General features: G+C 40.3%; 1 protein-coding gene across 1 annotated transcript; it reads left to right on the top strand.

The window, feature by feature from the left end:
• The first annotated feature begins 7,128 nt into the window (after nt 1-7,128).
• Nucleotides 7,129-14,326, top strand: CLEC3A (C-type lectin domain family 3 member A). The gene is made up of 3 exons (XM_061458526.1): nt 7,129-8,625; nt 10,739-10,819; nt 13,935-14,326. The coding sequence occupies exons 1-3, from the start codon at nt 8,511-8,513 to the stop codon at nt 14,324-14,326; spliced, it is 588 nt and encodes a 195-aa protein (XP_061314510.1). The 5' UTR covers nt 7,129-8,510.
• Nucleotides 14,327-24,687: the final 10,361 nt, after the last annotated feature.

The raw sequence follows: 24,687 nt of genomic DNA, 5'->3' as shown, positions 1-24,687 counted from the left end.
TAGAAACTGGGGGTGCATGACAATTTACCCTGAGTATTAAGCAAACAGAGAGCCTTGTCTTTTCCCTTTTACTTTGGTGGATAAACAATATAAAATCAAAGTTCTCCTAATCATTACTAGGGCACTTAAGACATCTGCTGGAAATGAGAATAAACTGCAGGAAGAACACACATGACAGAATGAATAATGAAATAAAGACAAATTCTCTGAAGTTTATGTTTACAGTGTCTAAATTACTTGGCGAATGCCAGAATATTTTCCATTTGAAAGCATTATTTGAAAATATTTGAATAAATAGCCTGTTTATTCCTGCTAGTCTAGTTGCCAGGAATCAAATTTGAGTCCCAAAAAACTTCAAGTCTGAATGCAGCCTTTGAACTCTCTTCCCCCCTGGTGTGTAACATCACGCAACAGACATACATGCACAATATGTAACATCATGAGCTGGGACGGGTTTCAGGCTTTGCATGAATGTAAACATCAGCTGCCTTTGTAGCTGGGTACAGGGGATCACACAAATCTCTCCCTCCTTCCCTTACAAATCTTGTTTAAAAATGTCTTGTTTACCAATGTCTTGTTTACCAACCACTTTGTGGCTCTCTGTCCTCCTAAAAGACCTTACCAGAACACTGTGTATTTTGTCACTGCATGTGGCCCTGCCACTTGCAATTCCCCAACTGCTTAATCCCACACTATAAACCCATGCCTCAGGTTCTCTGGCTGCACCTGGCTTGTGGGGTTGTGGCACAGGAAGAAGATGCTGCTCTGGCTGGAAACACATGGAAGGTATGGACAGTGATCCAAGAGTGTGACATGAGGTTCACACATAGCCCAAGCACTACACAGAGAGGTGCAACATGCAAGCATATCCCCTAACTGTACCAGAAGAATCTCATTTTTCAGGAGGAAAAGAAATTGGGGAGATTTGGGGATTTATATCCCCCTTTTCATGACCGATAGCTACTTTTAGCTATTAGAATGTTGCAACATGAATTCCTCCAGTTCTGAAGGGTGCTATGTCCAGACCCATAATCCCTACTTCTGAAGTCTCTCTAAAATGCAGATAAATTCACTCTCTCAGATTTAACTTCAGCCACCTTCTTACTGACTCTTTCAGCTTTTCATTTAAAACCTCTGGGGTTCTCTCACACATGTAGAGCAGGAGCTGGAAAGACCTGCAGTTTCTGAAACGGATTAATCCTGCTCATTAAATATTGCCAGGATCTCAGCCAGGGTCTGTCTGCACTGTACACAGTGCAGTGAATACAGTTTATAGACAATGACAAGCTGTAATTATACTAGATAGCTTGAGTGCTAACAGCAAACAAACTATAGAGCATATCAGAAAAGATAGGTGACTGTACGTTTTGGTGCTCTGCACTGGAGGCCATGCTAGTCTGGCTACAACTCTCACCCATTACGTGCAGGAGTGTTTCAAATCCTTACAGGTAGCAGCTATGAGGGAAGGCAGATGCTCTGCTACCTTCCATGGTTCTTCTGCCAAAGCTAGAATTCAGTAGGGAAAAGGGTCCGAGAGTTCTAAAAAGCCCTCACAGATTCCAGTGTTGCAACCGGGAAAATTCTGGGGACAGCATTTGAAGCAACGTCTAATACAGTAACAGCATGTAACTCACCTGTGTATCATCAACACACAGCCTTAAGGGTAGGAGAGCTGATGGGAGGGCATGTTATACCACTGACCTTTCACAAGAGAGCAACATGCCCGAAGGCTAGCGTTGTTTCTCAATTGGCAAGTTGGGTTGTTAGTGAAAATTGCACTGAAATAGGTTATGTTTTCTTTTCTGCTCTAGACATCCCTGTGTGAGCATCTCCCAGCTGGTGATGGGTGATTTGCACTTCCATCCCATCATGGGGGCAGGGAAATGCATGCTATACAGTGTAGGGCTTGTTGCAATATATGTTTGCCCCTAACAGGCCCTTCCCCACCCTCCAGCAAGACAGGATCACTTCTCACTCCTCACTGCTCCAGTGTGCCTGCAGAGACAAACAGACCTCTCCCAAGCATTTAGGTATTATTTTTCCTTCCTGACCAGGCAGCTAAAAACTTCCATTTTAAAGAATGGTGTTTTATTTGGACTACATCACATGTTTTCCAACCCCGGGGCCTGGTGCATGAGTTGATTATGCCTGTGCATGGGGTCGTGCTGCTTCTAAGACACAGTAAAGCAGGGTCAGCTGTTTACAGATCCTGTGACAGCCTTGAACTGCAGAGCTGTGGTTTGGCTTCTTGCCTTGAGCCAGGCTGGCAGCCCCCAGCTGAAGCATCTCCTTGTCAATGGGCAGCCACACTGGCTGGGTGGGAGCAGCAGCACAGGGACTGCCTCTGAGAGCACCTCTGTAGAAGGGCTGTGGTATAGGATTTAGGGACCTCAAAAGTCATATGGCCCCACATGAGGTGGGAGCTCGAGTTCCTGGATTGTCAAAGCAGTTGGCTTCAGCCCTTGAGCAGAGCCTTCAAGTGAAGCAGACACCAAAGAGAGACATGAGCACACTCCTGAGAAGGTTTGATTTTCCATCCGGTATAGGAAAATCCTACAAACATCTACACAAGCCAAAACATAATCCTCACTCTGACTGGCCCTACTGGCAGTGTGCAAAGCAGCTCTGTTGGTAACCTGCTATGAACCTGTGAATGTCTAATTCAGGCTGTCTGGAGAGCTAAACCAAGGCTTTGTCTAAATTGTTTTGTGTGACACACATAAAGATGAGCAGAACCTATTAAGTTCATGCTAATGTGAAGCTGGAAAACCTCATTTTAGGGAAACTGTGATGATCAAAAATAAAATATTTAAAGGGAGAAAATAAATTCTCAGGATGTTTTCAGATCATTTCCAGGGAGGAAAAAAGGCACATTACAGGAGAAAAATTAACACAACAGGTAATTTGTGTTTGCAAAAGAGAAAGAGAAACACATTCTCACACACATCCCAAAGGGCTAAACACGCTGAGCTGCTGCCAGTAATTCCCAACATGGAATGTTTGCCAAGTCCCCAGGAGTAGCCTTTTAAAAGACCCCATTCAACTCTATTTTCATCCAGACTGCACAGAAACTTTGCAGTTTCTTGGCTTTAGATTTTTCTCCTGAAGTCCCTTATCATTAGAGATGACACAGAATCAGTCACTCTGAAAAAAGTCTCTGTTTTGAGGGGGATTACTGTTTGCTCTCTTTGCACATTTTACATAGCCATCAAAACATTCATCTCTAAACAATCAGCCATTTCTTTGGGGTCCTTTTTGCCTAAAGAAATAGGCAATGACAGCTATCAAAACACTCAGCACCTACTTATTTTTGCATCTAAAGGCATGAATAAAAAGGATTTGGCAACTGCCATCCCTTGTTGATATCTGAACACTGTAAGAAAGCAACTGTTATCAGTGAAGAGTAGCATGGGATAGGTAACCATGAAGAGAGTGCAACGGCCTTGATAACATTACTTCTTATATTTGGTGAATCTCTTCTGGATTCTGAACCTGTTCTGACTTTGATAATTAGTATTTTCTCAGCTTTACAACCTATCAACTATATTCACAGCATTACAAGAGAATGAAAGGAGTGCAGGTGAGATAGTTTGGTCACATTGACAAGATAATGATATTTACCTTAAATATGAACAGCAGATAGAAGACAAGTCTTTCTGCTGCCTCTTGCAAGTTGTTTACTCTCCTCTCTGCTTGCAAAGACCCAGCTGTGAGATGTTGTGTGACAAAGACCCTAAATAAGAGATACAAAATGCACTCATTCAGGAAGCTCAAAATGCTGCCCTGATTCATCTTTTCAGTACACACACATTATTTACATCTCAAGTGTCTTAATTTTTTGAAGCTTTTATTTGCAGCATAGGAAAGTGAAAAGCAGCAGACCTGTAAGTAGGAAGAGCTAGCTTTGGAACTAGAAAATACCACATCGAGAAGCCTATATATTGATCCCCTTAGCAGTGTCACAGTGCCAAAGTAAGGCATGATGATAGCAGCATCACATGGCTAAAATAGACATGAATGTCCTCATCTGAACACTTCTTGTCATTCAGTGCAGGTCATTAGTGGGCGTCCTGGCTTTGCAATAAGCCTGAAACCTCATTTAATTCTAACAGAAAGAGCAGATCACTTGTAGCCAGAACATTTCCTTTCAAAACAGCAAATTAGTGTGACAGGAAAAAACTTGAACTGATTGCAAAAGTCCAAAATATCATTAGTAAGTTTCACAAAACTTCACATACCATAAGGTTATCTCTTCCCTTTTCTAATTGCACAGTGTGTCTGTACAGATCTCCTGAAAATAACTTTGGGTTTGGGATGTCAACCATAATCCTGCCTCATTCCTGGTTGGATGGAGATCAAATCCTTAAGAAAGAGTTTGCAAGGCCAAAGGAACCAAGTATACGGTAATTTTCCAAGCACGACACAATCCATGACTAGCAGAATTTGAAATATTTGTTACATTAAATTGAAACAAATGAAAATCAACCAGTGGATCCCATTTACCACTGAGACAAACATAAACTGCCATGGGAGGTGATAAACCTTTCACTGATTTTTGTGTTATCTATTTTTGTTGTCTATACTGGCTCTTTGGATTGCCCCACTTGAAATTCCTTAGCCTGGCAACATCCCTGATCAGTTTTCAGTTTCCCTTCACACTCTGAGTAGAAGGGGCAAATAATTGCCACCATACAAGCTTCTTACCCACTCCCCAAATCCTATGCTGAGCTGAATTTTTTGCACCTGAAATGCTGAAAAAAACAAACAGAAATTTTGCTATGATTTCAACAGATACAGCCCATCAATTTTGCAAACATGCCACAACACAATTAGCTGTGAAGCACGGAGGGGACTGTAGATCTCAGTAAAATAAAGCCAGTCTACCAGCAATATGTGAGCACTTCATTTTTCAACATCTTGTAGCATGAATTTTCTTTAAAGTTATGTTTTATGAGTAGTGTTTTAATTGTAGTTCTACTGCCTCAGGACATAAGTAAAGGACCATGATACCCATACATAGAATCTTACTTCACACAACAGGAAACGGCTGCTGTAGCCAGACCTTTTTCAGGACCCTAGCCCAGCATCCAGTCCTCATCTCACACCAACTTCTCATATTCTTGCCCAATTGCATGTTCTTTCCACAGACCTAGTGATGGCTGAGAATGGAGAGGAAAAAACAGCTGTATGAAGAGTTTTTCTGAGCCAGTTTGCTGAAGCATATAAAGGTATAACTGTCTCTGAGGGGAATAGACTTTTTACCTTGAAGAACCTCTGTGGAGAAACTGAAATAAACCTTTTACCAAAGGATGCTTAAGCTCTGAATGGTTTAGTTGTCTGAAAGTGAACAGAATGAGCTGGGGAGACAGGAGCCAAAACCTCAGGTGCTTGTGTAGTACAGCATCTGCGTCTTTTGCAAGATGTTTCCTATCAAAGAGAGTACTTCAAGACTGCTTTGAAGAGAACTAAGCATTTCAAGAGAGACTACGATTTCATCTGTATGGAGAATTTCTACCATACGGGTGTAAATTAAAAAAATGCAATCTCATCCTAGTCTGGCTCAGCTTTATAAAGCTATGGGGCTATTTATATTTGTATAGCACATTCTGTTATGGAAAGAGGAATAACTTGTCCCAGGAAATATTACTTCTATACATACATAACTGCGTTCACTCTCTGGGCTGTATTATATTACTATAACTATGCTAGTAAAAGAAAAATTACAACTGTAAATTACATTGTAATGCTGGTTTCAAGACCATACATGCACGAGGTACTACTTCAATGAGGCTCTAGGCCTCCTATGTGGCTCCATTTCCTGCTTCCTCACAGTAGCAGTGGGAATTTACATCATCTCAGCAACATCTTTTGACTTTTCTCTTTCTCTCCTGCCCATTTACTGTGTACAAGAAGGTCAACTTGTTTCCTCATTTTCTATAGATTAGTCATAAGTGTGAAATCTATTTCTCAGGTACTTTACACAAATCCTAGACAAATGAGCCCCTATATACCCCTGTGCAAAGACAGCCTGGTAATTCAGGTTTTAGGAGCTAAGTCCAGCTGAGCTACTTGCAGAATGGTAAAGCAGTCAGAGAGACTACTGAACCAGAGGGATGAAGCTTTCAAAACAGGGTTTCAGTCTGTTTTTAAAAGGACATGACATAACATATTCAAAAAAAGCACAGGTTTTCACTCAGGCACCTGGCCAAGGACTCTCAGAATACCAAATCTGTATCTTCTTTATACCCCCATTTCTAGTGATTTGTGTGCTTGCCTCAGTAGAGTACAAATCTTTTTCTGTCAGACTCATTTCAGAGAAAGAAGAAAAGAAAAGAAAAGAAAAGAGAAAAGAAAAGAAAAGAAAAGAAAAGAAAAGAAAAGAAAAGAAAAGAAAAGAAAAGAAAAGAAAAGAAAAGAAAAGAAAAGAAAAGAAAAGAAAAGAAAAGAAAAGAAAAGAAAAGAAAAGAAAAGAAAAGAAAAAAGAAAAGAAAGCTTGTGTTAGAAAACTCAAGTTCCTAGGTGCAGGAATAAGCACATTCTGTTACTGAGTCATTAAACACACAGGCTAAAGTGCTTGCTGACCCCAGCTATTGGTCCTGCCTCTCTCAAAGCCTGTGAGACAGCTTAGCTCCACATAAAACAGCTCCAGGGGTTTACAGCTCCTTTATCAAGGTAACCCCAAACTAGCACCAGTTTAATATGTCAGGCTACAAACTGCAGTGGTTAAGGATCAGCTTCATGTGCAATTCCAGAACTTCTGAGAAGGCACCAAGTGAAAAACTAACTGGAGGCAGTTATTGATTCAGCTGTCTGCCCTTAATTAACTTATATTGATGCCCCAACATCACTGGGATAAAATATGGATCAACCCTGAACCCAGGGTTAGTTCTAAATGACAGATTAAATCTTGAACTAGACCCTTGCAAAGCTCCCTGTTTTCCTCTCTAACAGCTCACATTTCAGTTTCTGGTGTGCTGGTTGGAATGACAGCCCTTTCCACATTTAACTTCACTGAAACGTGAAGCTGTGTGAGGGATTTTTCAGACAGTTCTGAACAAGTGGGGCCCTGTAAGAGCCATCTCTGGTGTGCGATGCTCCATAATAGCACTGAGGACATAGCAGTGCTGATCCAAAGGTTTCCCCACACTGTGTAACATACTTCAATATTTTGAAGCAGGACCACTGAAACTAAGTTTTATCATATCAGGATGCATTTATGAAAATTTTATTAATGATTAAAAGATGCTTCCTAGTAACACATTATTAGAATACAGCTAGCTGTTTGAAGGCATCTAAAACAGATGTTGGAGGTGTGGTTTACATTATAAGTATGAAGTGCTTTTAGACTGTACATGGGGATTGGAAAAAGCCAGTATGCACTTATGTAGTATAATAGCATGCTTTTAAATCTCAGCTTTCATTTAATAAAGTCATAAGTTTCTTGCACTTACAGTTATGAAAAAAATAAACTGGCAATATGAGCAGAATGTAACCAAGGCAGAGGTGGCAAAGAGATGTCTGGAACGACAGCCCTGCAGGGCAGTAACTGCACCTGCCAGCATCCCATCACCCAGTAACGGCTTTAGTTCAACAAGTTTAAGAAAGAGCGTGATAGATAGACACATTACTGTGACAACTTCTCCAGCAAAGTCAGTGAGAGGTTCTATTACTTACAGCAATCCCAGTTAAAAAGCAGCCCCCCAAAACTCAAAGCCCAACAGCAAATAAAAGAGATCCAAATGCAGAGAGCCTTCCAAAGTCCACAGAGACACTGTCCTGCTTCAAGCATCTTGGGCTTTACTCTTCCTCTGACCATACAGTCAGGACGTGGAAACCTTTGGAAGAGTACCACTGTCTTTTTTTCCCCCAGCTTAGAACACATACTGTTCTTAATCAGAAATGCAGTCATATCTACTAGACACTTATTAACTCTTCATGAAATAACAAGTGCACTCCTCACATAATGTGATCTTAATGTATATATACTCTGTGTGTGTGTAGCTGCAGTGTTTGTATTTACTCAGGGCTCAGTGTTCTTTTTTCGTTTTGGTGGAAATAAGATCATGATCATTGTCATGTCTTAACCAGCCTGGGACCATGTTACATTTGTAGACGTTGTCTACCCTTCCTTGAGGCTGGCATTGCACAAGGTGCAGGCTGTTTTCCATGCATTTTAGCTTCAAAGTTAAAACAGGAGATAGGGTGCTTATTAGTGGCAATCAGTGCACTGTTCAGTGCTGGTACAGCCTCTGTAGAAGCAACCTGTCCCAGCTGAACTCAAAATGGAATTAGGAATTTCAGATGAGATGTGAGAACAAGGGAGTGCCTTATGCTACAGCCAGTTTAAGTGTTAAACACATTTCGTAAGCAAGGAGTACAGCCAACCCTATCACCACACTTTTATAAAGCTGACCTCAGTCAGTCCCTACTGAGATGGGTCTATGTGATTTTCTCTCATAGCTGCTGAAGAGAAGCTCTGGAAGCTTCTTGTTAAGTTCTTTGAAAGAGACATGGCACAAACTGGACTTAGGATTTTTCTACTCATAAGCATACTGCTGCTGGATCAGACTATCAGCCAAGCTTCCAAATTCAAAGCCAGGAAGCACAGCAAACGTAGAGTGAAAGGTACTGGGTTTTAACTGGGAGGAGGGATAGAAGCTTACAGCCTGTACAACTTTACTATATACTTCAATAACATTGCATGAACCAGAAACTAATGTTATACAAACGCTTATCAGCAAAGGACATTTGAGTCTATCTTATATCAGTCTTAAAATATTTTTCTATGAGTTAGCAAAGCCAAAAATAGGGTTCAAGAAAGAGTTATGGAAATTGAGCTGTATAACAGTTGTAAGTATCATGCTCTGTTATGCCTATTCATCCCTGTCAACATTATTTAGGACTCGCAGGTACAGCTTAGAGAGGACTCTGGATGATCATTTTTAGTTACGTAGTTATAGAGACTAAGATCAGAAGAATGGAAATTCATATACATATGGTAGAAAAGAACAGAATAAAATATTCAGTCTCCAGTTATTGTTCAGATTTTTGTACCCTTGCCTAATTTTAACAGAATGTGTCTCTAATATTTGTGGAATATATCTTTACCTGTGTGAAAAGTACTGTGAAATGGCAAGTCAAACTAATGAAAAAGAATTAGCAGAAAACAATAAAGCATAAATTCCCAAAGCAAAGCTTACAGAGCAAATACAATACCGCTGAATGTTGTTTGAAACTGTCTGTGTATTTAATTTAAAGACTTATTTCTAATAAAAGTGGGTATGATGGAGGTTACACCAATGGCAAATATTTAAGCTCCTACTCAATGAAAAAACCCACAGCTTTGATAAAGCCATTGTACAATGTACAACATGATTACAGAGCTCTGGATCTATACAGTTTCATACACCTCTCCTGTTGAATCTCTATGCTTTTAAGTTTGGTGTCCTAAGGACAGGCTGTTTATACATTTGTTTTGCCAGCACATTTAACCTTCCACTAAGAAGTTTTGATCTGGAAGCAATTTGACAAAAGAATGGAGATCCCGAGGATAAGTTTCCCAGTATTTTGGGGGGGGGGGTGAGAAGAGGGCTGCATTAGTGTCCCACTGTGAAACCTTTGCACCAGGAGCTCACCTTGTTCTGGTTTTGCCTCTTTTCAAACAGAAGAACATGGAAGGGCTCTAGTGAACTGGGACTTGTAGAGAGTATCATGGGCTGAGGAACTGGGAGTCCTGCCTTGGGGAACCAAGGAATCATGAAGGACAGCTGGGGTTATCCCCAAAGGCAGTAGGGAATATGGATATGAGCTTTCTGGGGTGCAGCTGGAGGGTTAGATGATGTAACACAGATCTGTAGGAGCTGTGGTTTTGTTAGTTCTGCTATGTGTGAAAGAGCTTATTTATTCCTCATGTTCATTACTGTGGCTTCTGAAAGGTCTGGTTACTGCTGCAATCAAATTGTCATCTTGTGCAACGGGAACATGCCTGCTAGTTGTTTGATGGTGGTAGAAAATTATAATGATTAAGAAAAAAGAATGGAAAAGATGACATGAAAATAGAGTTATGTGCAAATTAGCTTCTTTTCTTGTCTCCCCATCTTCCTGATGCTTTTGTAAGTGCTACAAAATGGTGATTCAGACTACATTTGTGTGGCTTAAGTCACCAAGCCCTCTCTGTACTCATGGAGAGAGAAAGGCTCCTCCTGGGAAGGAGAAATTGCAGCTCAGCAAGCTTGTCTGCATACATTCGGACTGTGAAATTTGGTTATATTAGCCGTTCACTGTGTTGAAACAAGAGTTGTGTGAAACTTCCATCCTTTCAGAATAACATTTCTTTGAATAAAGACAACTTGTGTCCTGCTATGATTTGTGTCATATATATACGCCATGGGGTACAGGTTCAAATTTAAATAGGCAAATTTTACCGTAAATTACATATTGGCATGCTAAATAACAATTAGCTGCAAAAATCCATGGTTTTCAAACAGGTACAAGGGTAAAGTTCAGCTGAAAATGAGATTTAAATTATGAGGGTAAAACATGAATGTGAGGTCCTCCTGTTTTTTGATAGGAACCCTACAAGAATAATTTCATTAACAAGAAACCTTTAACAGAAATCAAAACATATCTCAGCAATGCAAAAATATTGTGATATTATGAAACAGCTTTTAACACACATTTTTTTTTTATATTCTCTGTGTACATATCTGTTCATTTCTCTTTATTTCTTTTATTTAAGAAAAAGATGACCTAAAGACCCAGATTGACAAATTGTGGCGGGAAGTAAATGCTTTGAAAGAAATGCAAGCTCTTCAGACAGGTAAAGCAACTTACATGGTCAATGGCTTCCATAAGTTACTACTGCCTTTCCTCTCTCCTTCACTCCCATCCTTGTCTTTAATGAGGATTTGTGACTGAGAAATATAACTCCTTAAGAGCATGTTGTGCCATAGATGTTATGGTGAGACAAATGTTGAAGGAAGCAGTCAAGTAAAGTCTGACTAAAGGTGTACAAGTGATAATTCTTTACGAAGAGCAAGAATTAATCTGGAGCAAGAACTATGATAATCTTTGCTATGCACAACCCCAAGCTGTGATTTTTAGGTACATCCAGACAAGGATAACACAATGAGGGTTAGCAGGTGTGAGATTTTAGATGGTCAGTGAGCTAAGTCCCCTTGGATACAAATACAGGCTAACCAGCAAGGCAAAAATATTCATGGAGATGGCTGAGAATACCCCCAGAAGGAAGCTAAAAGGACTGAACCTTTTTAAAGTGTGGAGTTTGCAACATTCAAATCTGAATGTTACCATAAAACTTCACAGTAATACCCACTGTGAGTTCAGAAATATCCTGTATCAATGTGCAGACTCCTTTGAGTATTTAAATAGCCAGATGGAAATTTCCAAACAAAATAAGAAGGGTAAATACACATACACCTACTGGACAGTTGTGCTTTTTTACAGCTGTTGACACAGAACTTGGCAATTAAGCATGTACAGGAGGACACTACAGAGGAAATGACATAATTCACATGAAACAGAACATATTTTCCTTAAGGATGGTAATATCTGGGTTGTTCTGTTTCACGTCTTGGGTTACATAAAGCTTTTTGAACTTTACAAAATATTTGTTCTTTAAATGCCTTATAAGAACATTTCAGAAGTGTCTTAAAAGAGGGAGCCTGTGCTAGACAAGTAACTCTTGTTTAAAAGTTATTCTTGTATTGCTTCCAGAAGGAGCTTGAGAGTAAGCATGCAGTGGCTTAGAAATTAAACCAGAGCCAGGAGATTTTCTATCCTCAAAACTTATTTTGAGCTATATGCTAAATTCAGAACCCACACTGTTCAACTGGATTCCAAATCTGGCAAAAAGAGATCTGTCACCCCTCCAGCTCTGACTGTGTTTATAAATGGCTTTATGATACTTGAAAAAGGAGGTGCTTTTTCAGCTTATGGACATTTCCAAGACACACATTACAATCTGATTTCTTCTTTGCTCAAATTTCCTAGGTCTCCTTTCTATGTACCATGAAATGTTGCCATACACCAATTAGAAGCACATACTTTCACCATTTAGAAGCACATACTTTCTCCCTAAAAAGGGCCAGTCTCCATTATTACTGCAGTTGCTGAAGTAGATAAAGTCTTTCTGATCTTTCCCAAGAATATAAATTTGTTAAAGAACTCGACATTTAGCAAATATGTTTGTTACTTTTCTTTGGCCATTAGCAGTTGGAAAGGTTAAAATTTGAAAGATAAGCCCTAGCATAAAATGGTGACCCTGAAAACAGAGCTAAGGAGCTCAATGAATACTACAACTGGAAGTACTAAAAAACTCAGACATAGGATATGACCCAAAGTAGATTTCCATATCCTGTTGATCATATACATAATTACTTTTTTTTACAAGAACAGATGACAGGAATTAGAAACAGATTATAGAAGACATCAGGACAGAAGATGTTCATTTTTTTTTTCACGACATTTCTAATATAAGAACAAGATGAGTTTAAGCAATAAATGAAATAATCTGGAAGTAGTCACATGCAGGAGTCTAAAAATAATCGTTGCAGGAGTGTATTCAAGGCTTTTGCTAACTTTCTCAGCTCAGAAGGAACACTCCTTCAAGGAAAATCTCTTCTCCTGTTTTATTTTGTAAAATCAGTTTTTCACATTGTGTATTAGGATAGCAGGAAAGCAAAGTTTAAGGACTCGCTCCTGCAAGCCTGCTCACACAGACCCTGGGCTGGAACAACTTTGACAACAGTTCTGCAAGGCAATTCCAGTTACAGGGTGTATGCCAAATTAATGTTCTAGTATATTTGGACTTTACATAAAGACTTCCCTGATATGTTCCAGTAGAACTAAAAGCAAACAGATTTATAAATGCAGATGTTTAGATTATTAAGTTCAGATTGTCACGCAAGCTCAGTAATAAGTGTACATTTTTCAAAAGTGTTTATAAATTTAAGTCACTTTACCTCATTTTGTGTTTGAAGGGACAGACTTTGCTGGAAAGACCAGACTTTAAGAACTAAAGATGTGAATGTGTACTCTTCTACAGGTGGAAATACATGTTTATCAATCACCCAGAGATTTACATTATAAATTTTAAATCAAAATTTATTATTTCTGGTGAGCAAGACACATTTTTGTGTCCTGCCTGTGTTTGCTAGGATCTAAGCTTCGTTAATGCACAAAACTTTATTTTTCTTTGGCACCTAAATGTAAATATAAAAAGACCATTAGATCTGTCGCTTTACTATTAAGTCAAGTATAGATTTCATGATGACCAATTTGTACCTGGCAACAATGCAAACAGCCATGCCTCATCCATTCCATCAGTTTTAAGACTGAGGGATTAAGGTGAAAATGTGTGAAAGCAGGACTATTTGATAAAAAAAAGACGTAAAACACACCTACAAAAGGCCTGGGTTATATTTTAGTGTTCTGAAACAGCAATATAGAAAATCCTTGAGAGACTTACATTGTTGGAGAGAATTCTGGGGCTCAAGATCATGGTTTTCCAGAATAAATATGGAAAAGATTCTCCAAAGCACATTATGGTGTTAAGATGGCAGCTATGTCTGTCCTTCCTCTTAAGTGCTTCTTCTCTGGAGCAGCTTTCGGACACCACTTGTAGTCCAAGGTACTTAGCAGATCACCTGTGAGCAGTCTGTTCAGACGTCCCGACAGCATGCTAACATGCTGGCTGCATACAAGGTCTTACATAAACAAAAGGAAGAGCAGGTAAGTCCAATCTTGCTACCACTTCTTGGACCACTCTGTGGTGGCAAGAGCCTTTCACTTGCTGAGCTACTTGTCTGCTTAATTCTCAACACACCTTTATGAAAATTATGGCTTATAAGAAACGTTATTCAAAGCTATAGCCCAAGCTTTTACTGAACATGCAAACCAATATCTATTCACAGTCTGTCTTCGTGGGACAAAGGCCCATAAGAAGTGCTACCTTGTGTCAGAAAGCACCAAGTATTTTCATGAAGCCAATGAAGACTGCATAGCCAAGGGAGGGACACTGGCTATCCCACGGAATAATGATGAAACAAACACTCTTCGAGATTATGGCAAGAAAAGTATGCCTAGAGTGTCTGAGTTTTGGTTGGGTATCAATGACTTGATAAATGAAGGGAAATTTGTTGATGTCAATGGCATGGTTCTACAGTACTCCAACTGGGATCGTGCCCAACCAAATGGGGGGAAGCGTGAAAACTGTGTCTTTTTTTCCCAGTCATCACAAGGCAAGTGGGTGGACGAAGTCTGCCGTACTGCCAAAAGATATATTTGTGAATTTCTGATCCCATAATTACATTTACAAATGACCATGACCACGCTTTGGGTTATTAGAATGCAGTTTTGCTTGAGAGCAACCCCTCCCACTTTGACACTGGAGAGTTAAAAATATCCATCCTCTGCATTGTACTCATTCTTTCTTGCAGCAGAAGTTCTCTCTATTAATTTATTTTCTATTCAGATGCTAAAAATGTAATTTTTAGCGAGTGCTCTCTTTACGTACAAGAACATATACTGAGTTTTGACCTACATTGTATCATATTTTGGTATATTTTTTTAGCCTGATGTTCTGGTTCCTAGAATTCACCTCCTATTTCTGTACTTTTTATCTACATGGTAGGCTAGCATTTGCTTGAACTCCACACTTCAGTGAATTTATTGAAAGTTTACAAAAGATTGCTGCATGGCAACATGTGCCAGTATGAGATGTAAGGATCCTTTTGGTTCCAGTGTTTAAGAGGGACCTTGGGATTATGTGAGCTCCTGCAAAAATTGCTTTTTTACCCATGGGTTAAAAAAAGCCCAATTAAACAGAAAAATCTGATGCTAATTTTTAAACTACCTGTAGTTAAAAGTGATACACTGATAGAAAATGGGAGAAGTGCCTGCTCTAAAACACCAGTTAGTCTAAACATACTTGCTTCTAAATGTCTCAATTATGGTTAAATATTAGATGTCATTTGGAACATTCTCATAGAAGAAACCAACATGCCACTAGATCCTGCCTCCACTGAGCAATGCCTTAACAAGATCTGCAAAAGCCTTCTCTCCTGCAGGATCAGAAAAAGGCATTGTAATACACACATTAACAGTGCCTGAAAGCACAAGTAGAGAGGAAGGATCCTGTTTCTGGGCATGATAGTGCTCATTCACCTCCCTTTACATGGCAGGCAGCACACTCATTTGGCACAAAAAAGGGAGGCCTAACTGTAACTCATCTGACCACATACAAATTTTCCCAATTTAACACCCAATATTTGAAAATGAAGTAAAACGTGTTAGTTATTCCTTGCTGTTCTTAGCCTCACGATAGCAACTTGCCTTCATGTTATAAATAGTAGTTTCTTTCTTGTGTAAAGGAATTTCATTTCAATATTTAAATATATTTCTGCTTGGAGGCTAATTCTTACATTTACCTCTTTTAGTTGCACAATTATCTTAAATTATGCAATAAATTTGTGATTACTGGTATTTAATTGTAGTGGTATTTTTGGCAGCTTGTGCATCCATGTGAAGGCCATTCCTTCCTAGGACTTGAGGATCCAAAAGGGGCACCATCTTTGGGCACATTATGCTATACTTCTTTTTTATTAGTGTACCTACGTGCCACAGGACAAAATTTGGATCCTTGCTTGCCTAACAACTGTATGAAATGCAACTGTTCAATGTACCACTGTCATGTGTTATATATAATTTCATTGTCCTACACTTAATGTATTTGTAAAACAGGCTTGATTCTGAATTCTCTCACTTAGCTCCAGAGTTTAAGCAAGAAGCAGAAAGTCCTTCCAATTTCCCTTCAAATCCCTCCAATTTTCTTTAAAAATCTCCCAACCTTTGCTAAGGTTGGGATCAATATTCCTTTTACCTACATCTTAACATGACTGAAAGTCTGCAGTGATTTTTTATGGCTCATTTACCTCTGGCTTGTCTGACATGTCAGTATGCCAGCATATCCCTACAGCTAGTCAGATTGAACATTCACCCAAATTCCAGAACTTATTTACCTTTGAGGACATTATAACTTTATAAACTTTAAAATCTATAAAAAAAAAAAAGCAAAAAATTTACATATAAAAAAGTTTATAAATTGATAAACCCTATTCAATCTATTTCAGCCAAGTTGTAGTCAGGAACGGATAATGTTTGTAGGTACTATTGGTAGATGTTTAGCAGCTGGTGGATGCAGATACCAGAGACAGAAATAACTATTTGTTTAGTAGTTATTTACTGCACAAAGACAAAACTCAGTGAAATTGGTAATCGATTTGAAGATTCCCAGAAGAATGCTTAGTTAAGACATAGCAAATGAACATAAACTGAACAGGAAAAATGGAGTGAAAATCAGGTGGGTAGAGTTGGAGAGGAGATGGTAGGAGGATAAAAAACTCCTCCAGAAATGCCTGCAATGCGGGCAAGACAGAGAGAAAACAAAGTAAAAAGATAGCAGGGAGACAAACTTTGTCCTATAAAATTATCTGCCCTTATCTTCTCTCTCAATAACTGAATGTACCTGTGTGAAGTGAGCTCAGAGTGAGGGTGAGTAACTGCTCCCTGATGGTCCTGCTCTGCCCTGCTGCTGCAACAGCTCTCCCCAGACCTTTACTCCCTACCTTTCTTCTCTTCTGTTAAGCGTGTGGTATTGCCCATCTTTTCCATTCAAGCAGAACAGGCTCCCTTCTTCGCATCACTCTTCAGAAATTAGTTTCTGAAATCCCCTGCCATCTCCCAGTGACATTTTCCCGTCAAATGCCAACTCTGGGCTCTTTATGTCTGCAAAAGGCACACAAAGCTGTGAACCAGGGACCCCTGCTCCCCAGTACATGCAACTCATAGAAGAGAAGTAGAAGCCAGAGTTTTGCATTCCCCTAGAGCACTCTTCTCTGAAGACGGGTACTGTGTCATGGAGTGGGCAGTCACTTAGCGATTTCTCATTTGCGCACTGCGTAGTCATCACAGTTCAGCTGGAGATTGCTTGGGTGACTGTGAATACAACAGGTCACAAGACAGCAGCTTTTGCGCTCATTACGGCAGCACCAGCAGCGAAAAAAGCTCCAACACTCCCACCTAGTGGTACAATAGGAGAATGCAGAGTTGAAGCTAAAATGCGGTTACTGTCACAAACACTACTAGTTGCTCGCTGACGGAAAAAGATCCAATGTAACACGTCCAAACACCTGCAGTACCTTTGACAGAAAACAGGAAATGTAATTTTTTTGAAAGAATTCATGCTAATTTTCAAATGCTTATCATTCCCTGCTCCTCTGTCTCACACCAAGGGAGATTCCGTTTTTCTACCTTCCTGCCCTAAAGGAAGACAAAGCTGGCTGAGGGTAACTGCCCACAGTGAGCTCTCTCCCTAGCCTTTACAACCTGTTAAAAAAAAGATGTTCACAGGCAGATTACCACATAGGGTGGCACAGGCTTAGGTTGCTATTCTCTGCTCCATCCCCATGCAACTCTTCTCTTATTAGACCAAGAGGCTATCCCTTTTAGCATTCATCTCTCTCTGCTTCTGCCCCACTGTGTGTTTCAGCAGCAATTTATTTCTAGCAGAAGAGCTGGTAGTTACAAGAGGTTGTCAGAAGGAGGAACTCTTTCATCTTCTTCATTAAACATGATACACACCCAGTAACGTTTGGTATGGCTTCAGCTGCGCTACATTTCACAACAGTTTCAACAACACAGCTCCATTTCTTCCTCTCTGTTTTAGACCACCTCAGCCTTGTGTATACTGAACCAGGCCAATCTTCCTTCTAGTAAGCCTACTGACACTGCCCAACAGAAAGGGGCATCAGAGGTGGAATAAAGACTGCCAGCAGCAATGTCCAGCTGAGAGCTTAGTTGTACTACAGAGCTACCCTTCTTAATAACTGAAGGACAAGCTCTGATATTAGCCAAAAGGTGCTCAGGAGCATTACACAAGCTTTTCAAACTGTACAGCAGAGCCCAGGCTTGCTGATGTGTCCCTGATCTTCATAAGAGAGCTTAAGGGGGAGTATAAAGCTCAACATAGAGCATTTTAGAGTGAAAGGAAGTTAAAGTTCAAAGCCAAGCCCAGAGGTGGCTTTACACACAAGAGTGTATACACAATGCTTTTAGCTACTGTTATTTTCAGCTTTCTCTATTTTACTCCTTCCATTTATTTTTCTCCAGGTGTTCTTTTCTGTAGCCTTCGTGCATACACATTAACCCCCTGTGAAGGGCAATTTTCTGGCAGCACAGAAATTTGCTTCCATAGCTAGGTTTAGAATTTAAAATACTTTAAAGACCTATTATTGAGTACTCACCCTAGTACCAGTGCAAAATTCAACCCTCTTAAACTCCTCCCTTTCATCAGTAATGCCCTAGTACCTTGTGGGGCACTCAGTATTTCTGAGGCATTGTTGTTGTCCCAATAAGCTCAGACCAGCTATAAGGTCACCTGTTGCTATGTCACAGGGGCACATGATTTGTCTGAATCATACAGTGCAACTGCCTAAACCTGAAAGACAGAAATTCATTTGTGAATAACATGAAACAACAACAGAGAAACTTACCTTTGAAGGGCAAGGGGAATTCCTTTGTGGAGGCTCTGCTCATACTTAAGCTCAGCCCAAGCTATTGGCATACATCAAGCACCCATCCCAACTTGAATGCTTGGGTTTCAGTGAAAAGTTCTCAGCTGTGCTTGAGGCACAGGTGTTCTGATGGGTCAATGTGTACTGTGGATTTCGGCAGCAGAAGCTTTAAAAATGGAAAATGATCAAATGTTTACTACATAAAAAATAACTAGAAATCCATTAAAATGTTGGAAAATAGTTTCAAAATTCTGCTTTCCTTGTCTTAATTTCCAATTTGATGCTTCTGGGATTAAGCCAGCTCTATAGAGCACAAAGATGTCTGTGCTATTGAGAAAGTTATGTTCTTTTCACTTGTGTTTATAAAAGGAGAAGTCCTTTCAGACTAGACTCCAAGATAAGGGTTTGGAGGGTGTAATTCCAAACAGAATTTCTGCATCCCAGCTACAAGCATCTTTCTGTGCTCAGTAGATGAGGCATATGTGTACCTAGGTGAGCTCAAAGCCTTCAGTAGGAGCTGCATTAGCCCCCTGGAAGGAGGAGGTAGCTACTCAGCACAGGATACAGATGGGGTTACATGCACAGTCATGACCTGTTCATGAAAAGCCTGTTTACTTGCATCACACACATGTAGTTTCCTGCCTTGAAACCTAAGGAGAAATGTTCTATGCAGAACAAAAGTACTGTAGGGGTTTTGCTCTGCCTCATTTGAACTGCATGAGAATTTTCTTATTAGCACAAACCTTGACCCTCCAGCTTTGGAAAGAGACAAACAACCTGCTTCAAGGAGTCCTAAATCCTCCTCTCTGCTACCAACACATGAAAAAGGAATGACTGCTGTGAATCAGACTAGCCTTACTGGTGACCAAGTAACTGTCTAAAATATGAGCTGTTTCCACTCTGCTTTCATGTTTTCGTCATACACTCTGGCAGCACCCACAAACCACCCGACAGCATCTCCCAGGGCACAGGGGTAGCTGTGGGTCCTGCAAAAGCTCCCCAGTGGCCAGCCCGATACTGGCTGGTTTCGGCGGTTTATTTCCCAGATTACTTTTCTCGTCCCTCGGGGCCAGCAGCGGTGAAGCCGTGGCCATGCCGGACACTGGCGCTCCGGCTCCCTGTAGCCCCGCGGCCCTACCGGAAAGGCCGTGCTGCACGGGGCGCTGTCCGCCTCCCCTGGTGCTGAAGCGGCCGGCAGCAGCCCCTGGGGGTGAGGAGCGCTTACCCGGAGAGTCACCCGCTGAGGGCACCCCTTTCCCCAGTGACTGCTCCAAAGGAGACCCCAAAGCGGGGAAGGGTCCCACTGCCTGCACTGTAGAGAGTCGGCGGAATTCCCTCCCCAGACCTGGCTCTATGCATCTCCTCTGAGTAAGGGCTGCATCTCCCGCGTGGTACTTGTTGACAGCAGGTCCTCACTTTGTGAAATGCGTAGGTTTTTAAGAACTATTCCCAAAGCTAAATTTTGTGGCTATCTTTTAGCATTTTTTTACTGAGCTTGGGTTAGTGTGCAATATCAGGAGTATTTCTCTGCTCTGAGATGTTGTTCAAAACATCTAGAAAATCAGTCAAAGTATGGTTTTGATCACACTTTGTCAAGACAAAACATATTAAATATGTTGGTAGGAAAATGTATTCCTGCTAGTCCTGCACTCTACTTTTAGAGGAATGGAGTGCAAAAAGAGTATGAGAAGGAATAAAAAGAGAAATTGTGGGAGTCTTGAGAAAGAAGAGAGGTAAGTATTAAAGAAACAGCCAGTTTTCTTAGGGCGAATCAGCTTTAATCAGAAGTGCCCAGCAGCTGCAGAACTAGCCTTTTCAAAAGTTGACTGATGTTATTTTTTTATATATGCAATCAGAGTTACTTATTCTAACTTAAAATATTAGCGTGTCCTGTGTTCAGGGTCTTCTTGTTTACACAGAATCAGAGAATCATAGAATGGTTTGGATTGGAAGGGGCCTTAAAGCTCATCTAGTTCCACACTCCTGCCATCAGCAGGGGTATCTTCCGCTGGACCAGGCTGCTTAAAACAACAGCCAACTTGGCCTTGAACACTGACAGCTTCCCCCGGCAACCTATTTCAATGAAGCAGAGCATGTTTCAATGAAAGTGCCAGTTCCTAGAAGTTTACAGTCCAGATAGGCAGAAGAAGCCTACTATTCCCATTTTACTAAGGGGAAGCTGAAGCATCAAGAAACTAAGGATTGAAATAAAGCATTATTGTGCAAGGAACAGAAAATGAAATCTTCTGGACCCAGTAGCTCAGACACTAGGTTATCTTTCTTTCCCAAGAGTCAAATCTGGGGTGTGTGATGAATTACAACACATGTGTACCTCCATCCCAAGTAGAGCTGTTGAGGGCACATGCAAGGAAGTACCACAGGGGCTGACCAGGCTGAAGGATCTGGGTGCCAGGTAACAAAGACGGCAGCTGGGAGAGGGAGGAGGGCAAGGACTGTTCCTGCCAGAACTGCCCTGTCCTCTGACAAAGACCATCAATTTCCCTCCTATGAAAAAGGCCATACCCAATTAACTTTATTTTTGACTCTTGGGACAGGTAACACTATGCCAAGCATTCAATTGATAAATATTATACTTCATATTTACTCCAGTACATCTAGAGTAATAATGTTAGTGTGTTCTACGTGATTAGTGTAGCCAAAAATGAGTTGCTGTTGAACTGCTCTATAAATCTAACACGTTGTTAAACTAATTACCATCTTATATATTTGGCTGAGCAATCAGTCTAAGCTAGCTAAAGCAATGTGAAAAATATCAAGATTAAAAACATGAAACAAACTGCGGCTAGCATCTAATTAAGCAGGGAACAATATGGTGAAGTTCAAATATGGATACTGCAGGCAAATTTGTTTTAGGAAACCTGTCCAAGTTGGAGAAGGCACTACTTCAGTTAATTTCACTATAGTCTGCTGACAACTAAGATATTTGTCCAGGTTCAAATATGTTTTGTATATTGGTAATGCTGCAATTTTAACTTGTTAGAGAAATAGAAGTAAAACTACTTCTGTTCCTATTGCAACTATATTTCATACACGCTGCATGATATTAAACCATTTCCTGTAAAAATATGGCTAAATCGAAGATTTAAGATGGCGTAATCTGATCTATAGGCATAATTATGTTGGTATACGAAACAAGAAACAGCTTCCTCTGCTCAGTGCACCAGAGGTCAGAGGTTCAAATGTTATCTTCAAAGGCATTTACGCATGCCTAACGTAGTCTTGGCTCTGGAGTTACTGATATTATCAACCCATTCTTACAAGAAATCATCATATGAATTACCTACAACCATCATGTTTGCTCTTTTGCTGATTAAAACACAACATTATATGAGAATTTTCCTTACTAGGAATCATGGTAACCATTTTGGAATATTATGAGATATAGTCAAAAGAAATTGTTAAGAAGTACCTTGGCTGCCTTGGCCTGCAATATGGTTCCTCTCTTTTGAAAGAAAACGGTCTCACATACAATCCTATGCACATGACCAAACCATCAAAGCAAAATAAAATGAGACATGTTAATATGAATGATAAAATATAATAAATTCATATGAGACACATTATGGCAGTGATGCACACATTGCTTCATTTCTACAGGACTAGGCAGTCAGTGCTTTTTTCAGGATAGTAGGTGGCCCTTTGTTTTTAGAAAGGTTGAGGAGTACTCTAAGCACATCAGAAGAGTTTTTGCAGTTACAGGCAATTTATTGGTTTGCTGGTCCATGTAATAGCTGTTTATTAAGGCATACATTAAGCACTGTAACCTTTAACAAATTACTTATAAGTGTTAATTAATGAAAAACATCTTTTTTGTTAGCATGCTGCCAGCATTGTTAATTTGTTCTCAACATCATGAAAGGCAGATACCCCCAACAGTCTCATTGCCATTTCTTGGCAAGTAGGAATAACTAGGATTGAATGAGCAAGGTTACATATGAAACATTGATTAGAAGGAAATGATTACCATATGAATTGGACAATTCTACTGAACTATTAAGGGAAGGTAGTAAGAACAGAATGTTCTGGAGACTCTGTCAGTTGCACTTCCCATGCATTGAATTAGTAGTATTTGAGTGTTAATCCATTCAGTCACTGGAAGAAAAGAGCCGTTGGTGAATAGGCAGGGAAATGTCAAGTTTTACACAAGATGCAGATGTTCTTCATTATGAAGGGTACAAAAACTCTGAGAAAGGAGTTCATTAGTAGAGCTGGGTGAATAATTGTTTGCCTGGTTTTGTGGTTAAACCAAAAAGACAGAAGGGGAAAAATGATCAAGCTAAGCAGAAAATTTTGAGGTTTTTTCCTTTTTTTTTTTTTTTTCTTAAAGGGAAGAAGAAAGAGAAATTGAATGCAGGGAAGGGAGATAGGGAGGAAGGATCCAAAAGAATGAAAACCTGATCTTTGATCAGCTTTATCTGGTAGCAATTATACAAGCTCACCTCTGAAACAGCTGATGAGAACAGGTACTTTTCAGGATAGAATGAACAGGTTATGTCTACAGTCTCAAATCCTCTAAGTTACATGTCCTGAGACAGCTTTCTTTTTTGGAATCTATGTAGTCACTAAGCAAGGAGCTGAGAAGATCTGCAGACAAAAGCTGTCTGCTTCAGATTCTACAGGTGCACCTTTCATTTTTAAACTCAATCCTGAGCAAGCAAGAGCAGACCAGCTGCCATAATGTATGACTGTTTCACAGGTCTTCCTTAGCTGCTCTGTCAACAAGGCAGTATTAAAAGATTATTTCAATACTTTTTGTTGATACAGTAAACTTTACTGGAAACATCTTGGTAAGGCAAGAACACCAGCTTCTCTTACTTGTGCTTCTTTCCACCTTCTTGCTCAAGTGGTATGCATACTACATTGGCATCTGTCCTGGGTTTAGCAGTAGCAGTCAATTTTTCTCCTTCTTGGTAGCTGGTGCAGCGTTGTGTTTTGACTTTCAGCCTGGGAACAGTGCTGATAATACTGATATCTAGTTGTTGCTAAGTGATGTTTACCCTGACCAAGGACTTTGTGAGGCTCATGCTCTGCAGGGAGGAGGGGAAGCCAGGAGGAAGCAGAGAGAGGACACCTGACCCAAGCTAGCCAAAGAGGTATTCCATACCACAGCACTTCATACTGGGGGTGTAACTGGGAGTTACCTGGAAGGACACGGGGTCTTCTGTGTCAGACTTGTTTTTTGGGGGGTGGTATTGTATTCTCTTCCCTCGTTATTTTCTCTTGTCATTGTTGTCATTGGTGGTAAGGTGGTGATTTGTGTTGTACATTGGTTGCTGGACTGTTCTTGCCTCAACCCGTGGGAGTTGCATTCTTTCGATTCTCCTCCCCATCCCTCTGGGAGCGGGGAAGGGGGGCAGGAAAGGAAAGAAACAGGGAGGAAAACGGAGGGGAGTGAGTGAACAAGCTGGCTGGCTGAGTTTAAACCATGACAGCACCTCTGCTCCCCTCCCTTGTGTCAGCAACTGGGACAGGCCCTCGCATTCGCAGAATGGTTAAAATTGGAAAGGACCTTAAGGTCATCTAGTTCCAAACCCTGCCATGGTCAGGGATGCCCAAGGCCCTGTCCAGCCTGGTACTGAACACTGCCAGGGATGGAGCATTTACCACTTCTTTGGGCAACCTGTTCTAATGCCTCATCATCCTCACAGTAAAAAACTTCTTCTTCCTTAACCTTAAATTCTTCCTAACCTGAACTTCCCCTCTTTTAGTTTGAACCCCCTACCCCTTGTCTTATCACTACAGTCCCTGATGAAGAATCCCTCTCCAGCATCCATTCTTCTGTGAGATCAAGACATAATTGATTTTTATTGAGGAAAAATTTAAATAGCATGTTATCAAGCTTTGCTCCCAAAGGCATCATACTTGCTATTATAAGCTAATGAATAATGTGAAAAACATTCAGGAATATGATCTTTAGCTGAGGTGACTGAGATCTGCTTTTTAACACTGTCATATGCTACATTTGAGTATTCCAAACACTTGTTGAATATCTGTAGCAGAAGATCCCCATTAGAATCTTGTGTCTGGCTTATGCATATAAAAGTGTGTGTTTGAAGATTTTTATTAATATATT

Source organism: Pezoporus flaviventris, unplaced genomic scaffold (genome assembly GCF_033815535.1).
Source record: "Pezoporus flaviventris isolate CSIRO_AGI_PZ_B2104156 unplaced genomic scaffold, CSIRO_AGI_Pfla_v1 ptg000027l, whole genome shotgun sequence".
Classification (NCBI taxonomy): Eukaryota; Metazoa; Chordata; class Aves; order Psittaciformes; family Psittacidae; genus Pezoporus; species Pezoporus flaviventris.
This window is presented reverse-complemented; position numbering and strand designations above follow the sequence as displayed.

Bases quoted from the DNA above. Each gene is read 5' to 3' on its own strand.
- CLEC3A (XM_061458526.1), top strand. From the start codon at position 8,511: ATGGCACAAACTGGACTTAGGATTTTTCTACTCATAAGCATACTGCTG. The intron at 8,626-10,738 runs GTACTGGGTTTT...CTTTTATTTAAG, and splicing joins CAGCAAACGTAGAGTGAAAG to AAAAAGATGACCTAAAGACC. The intron at 10,820-13,934 runs GTAAAGCAACTT...ATCTATTCACAG, and splicing joins AATGCAAGCTCTTCAGACAG to TCTGTCTTCGTGGGACAAAG.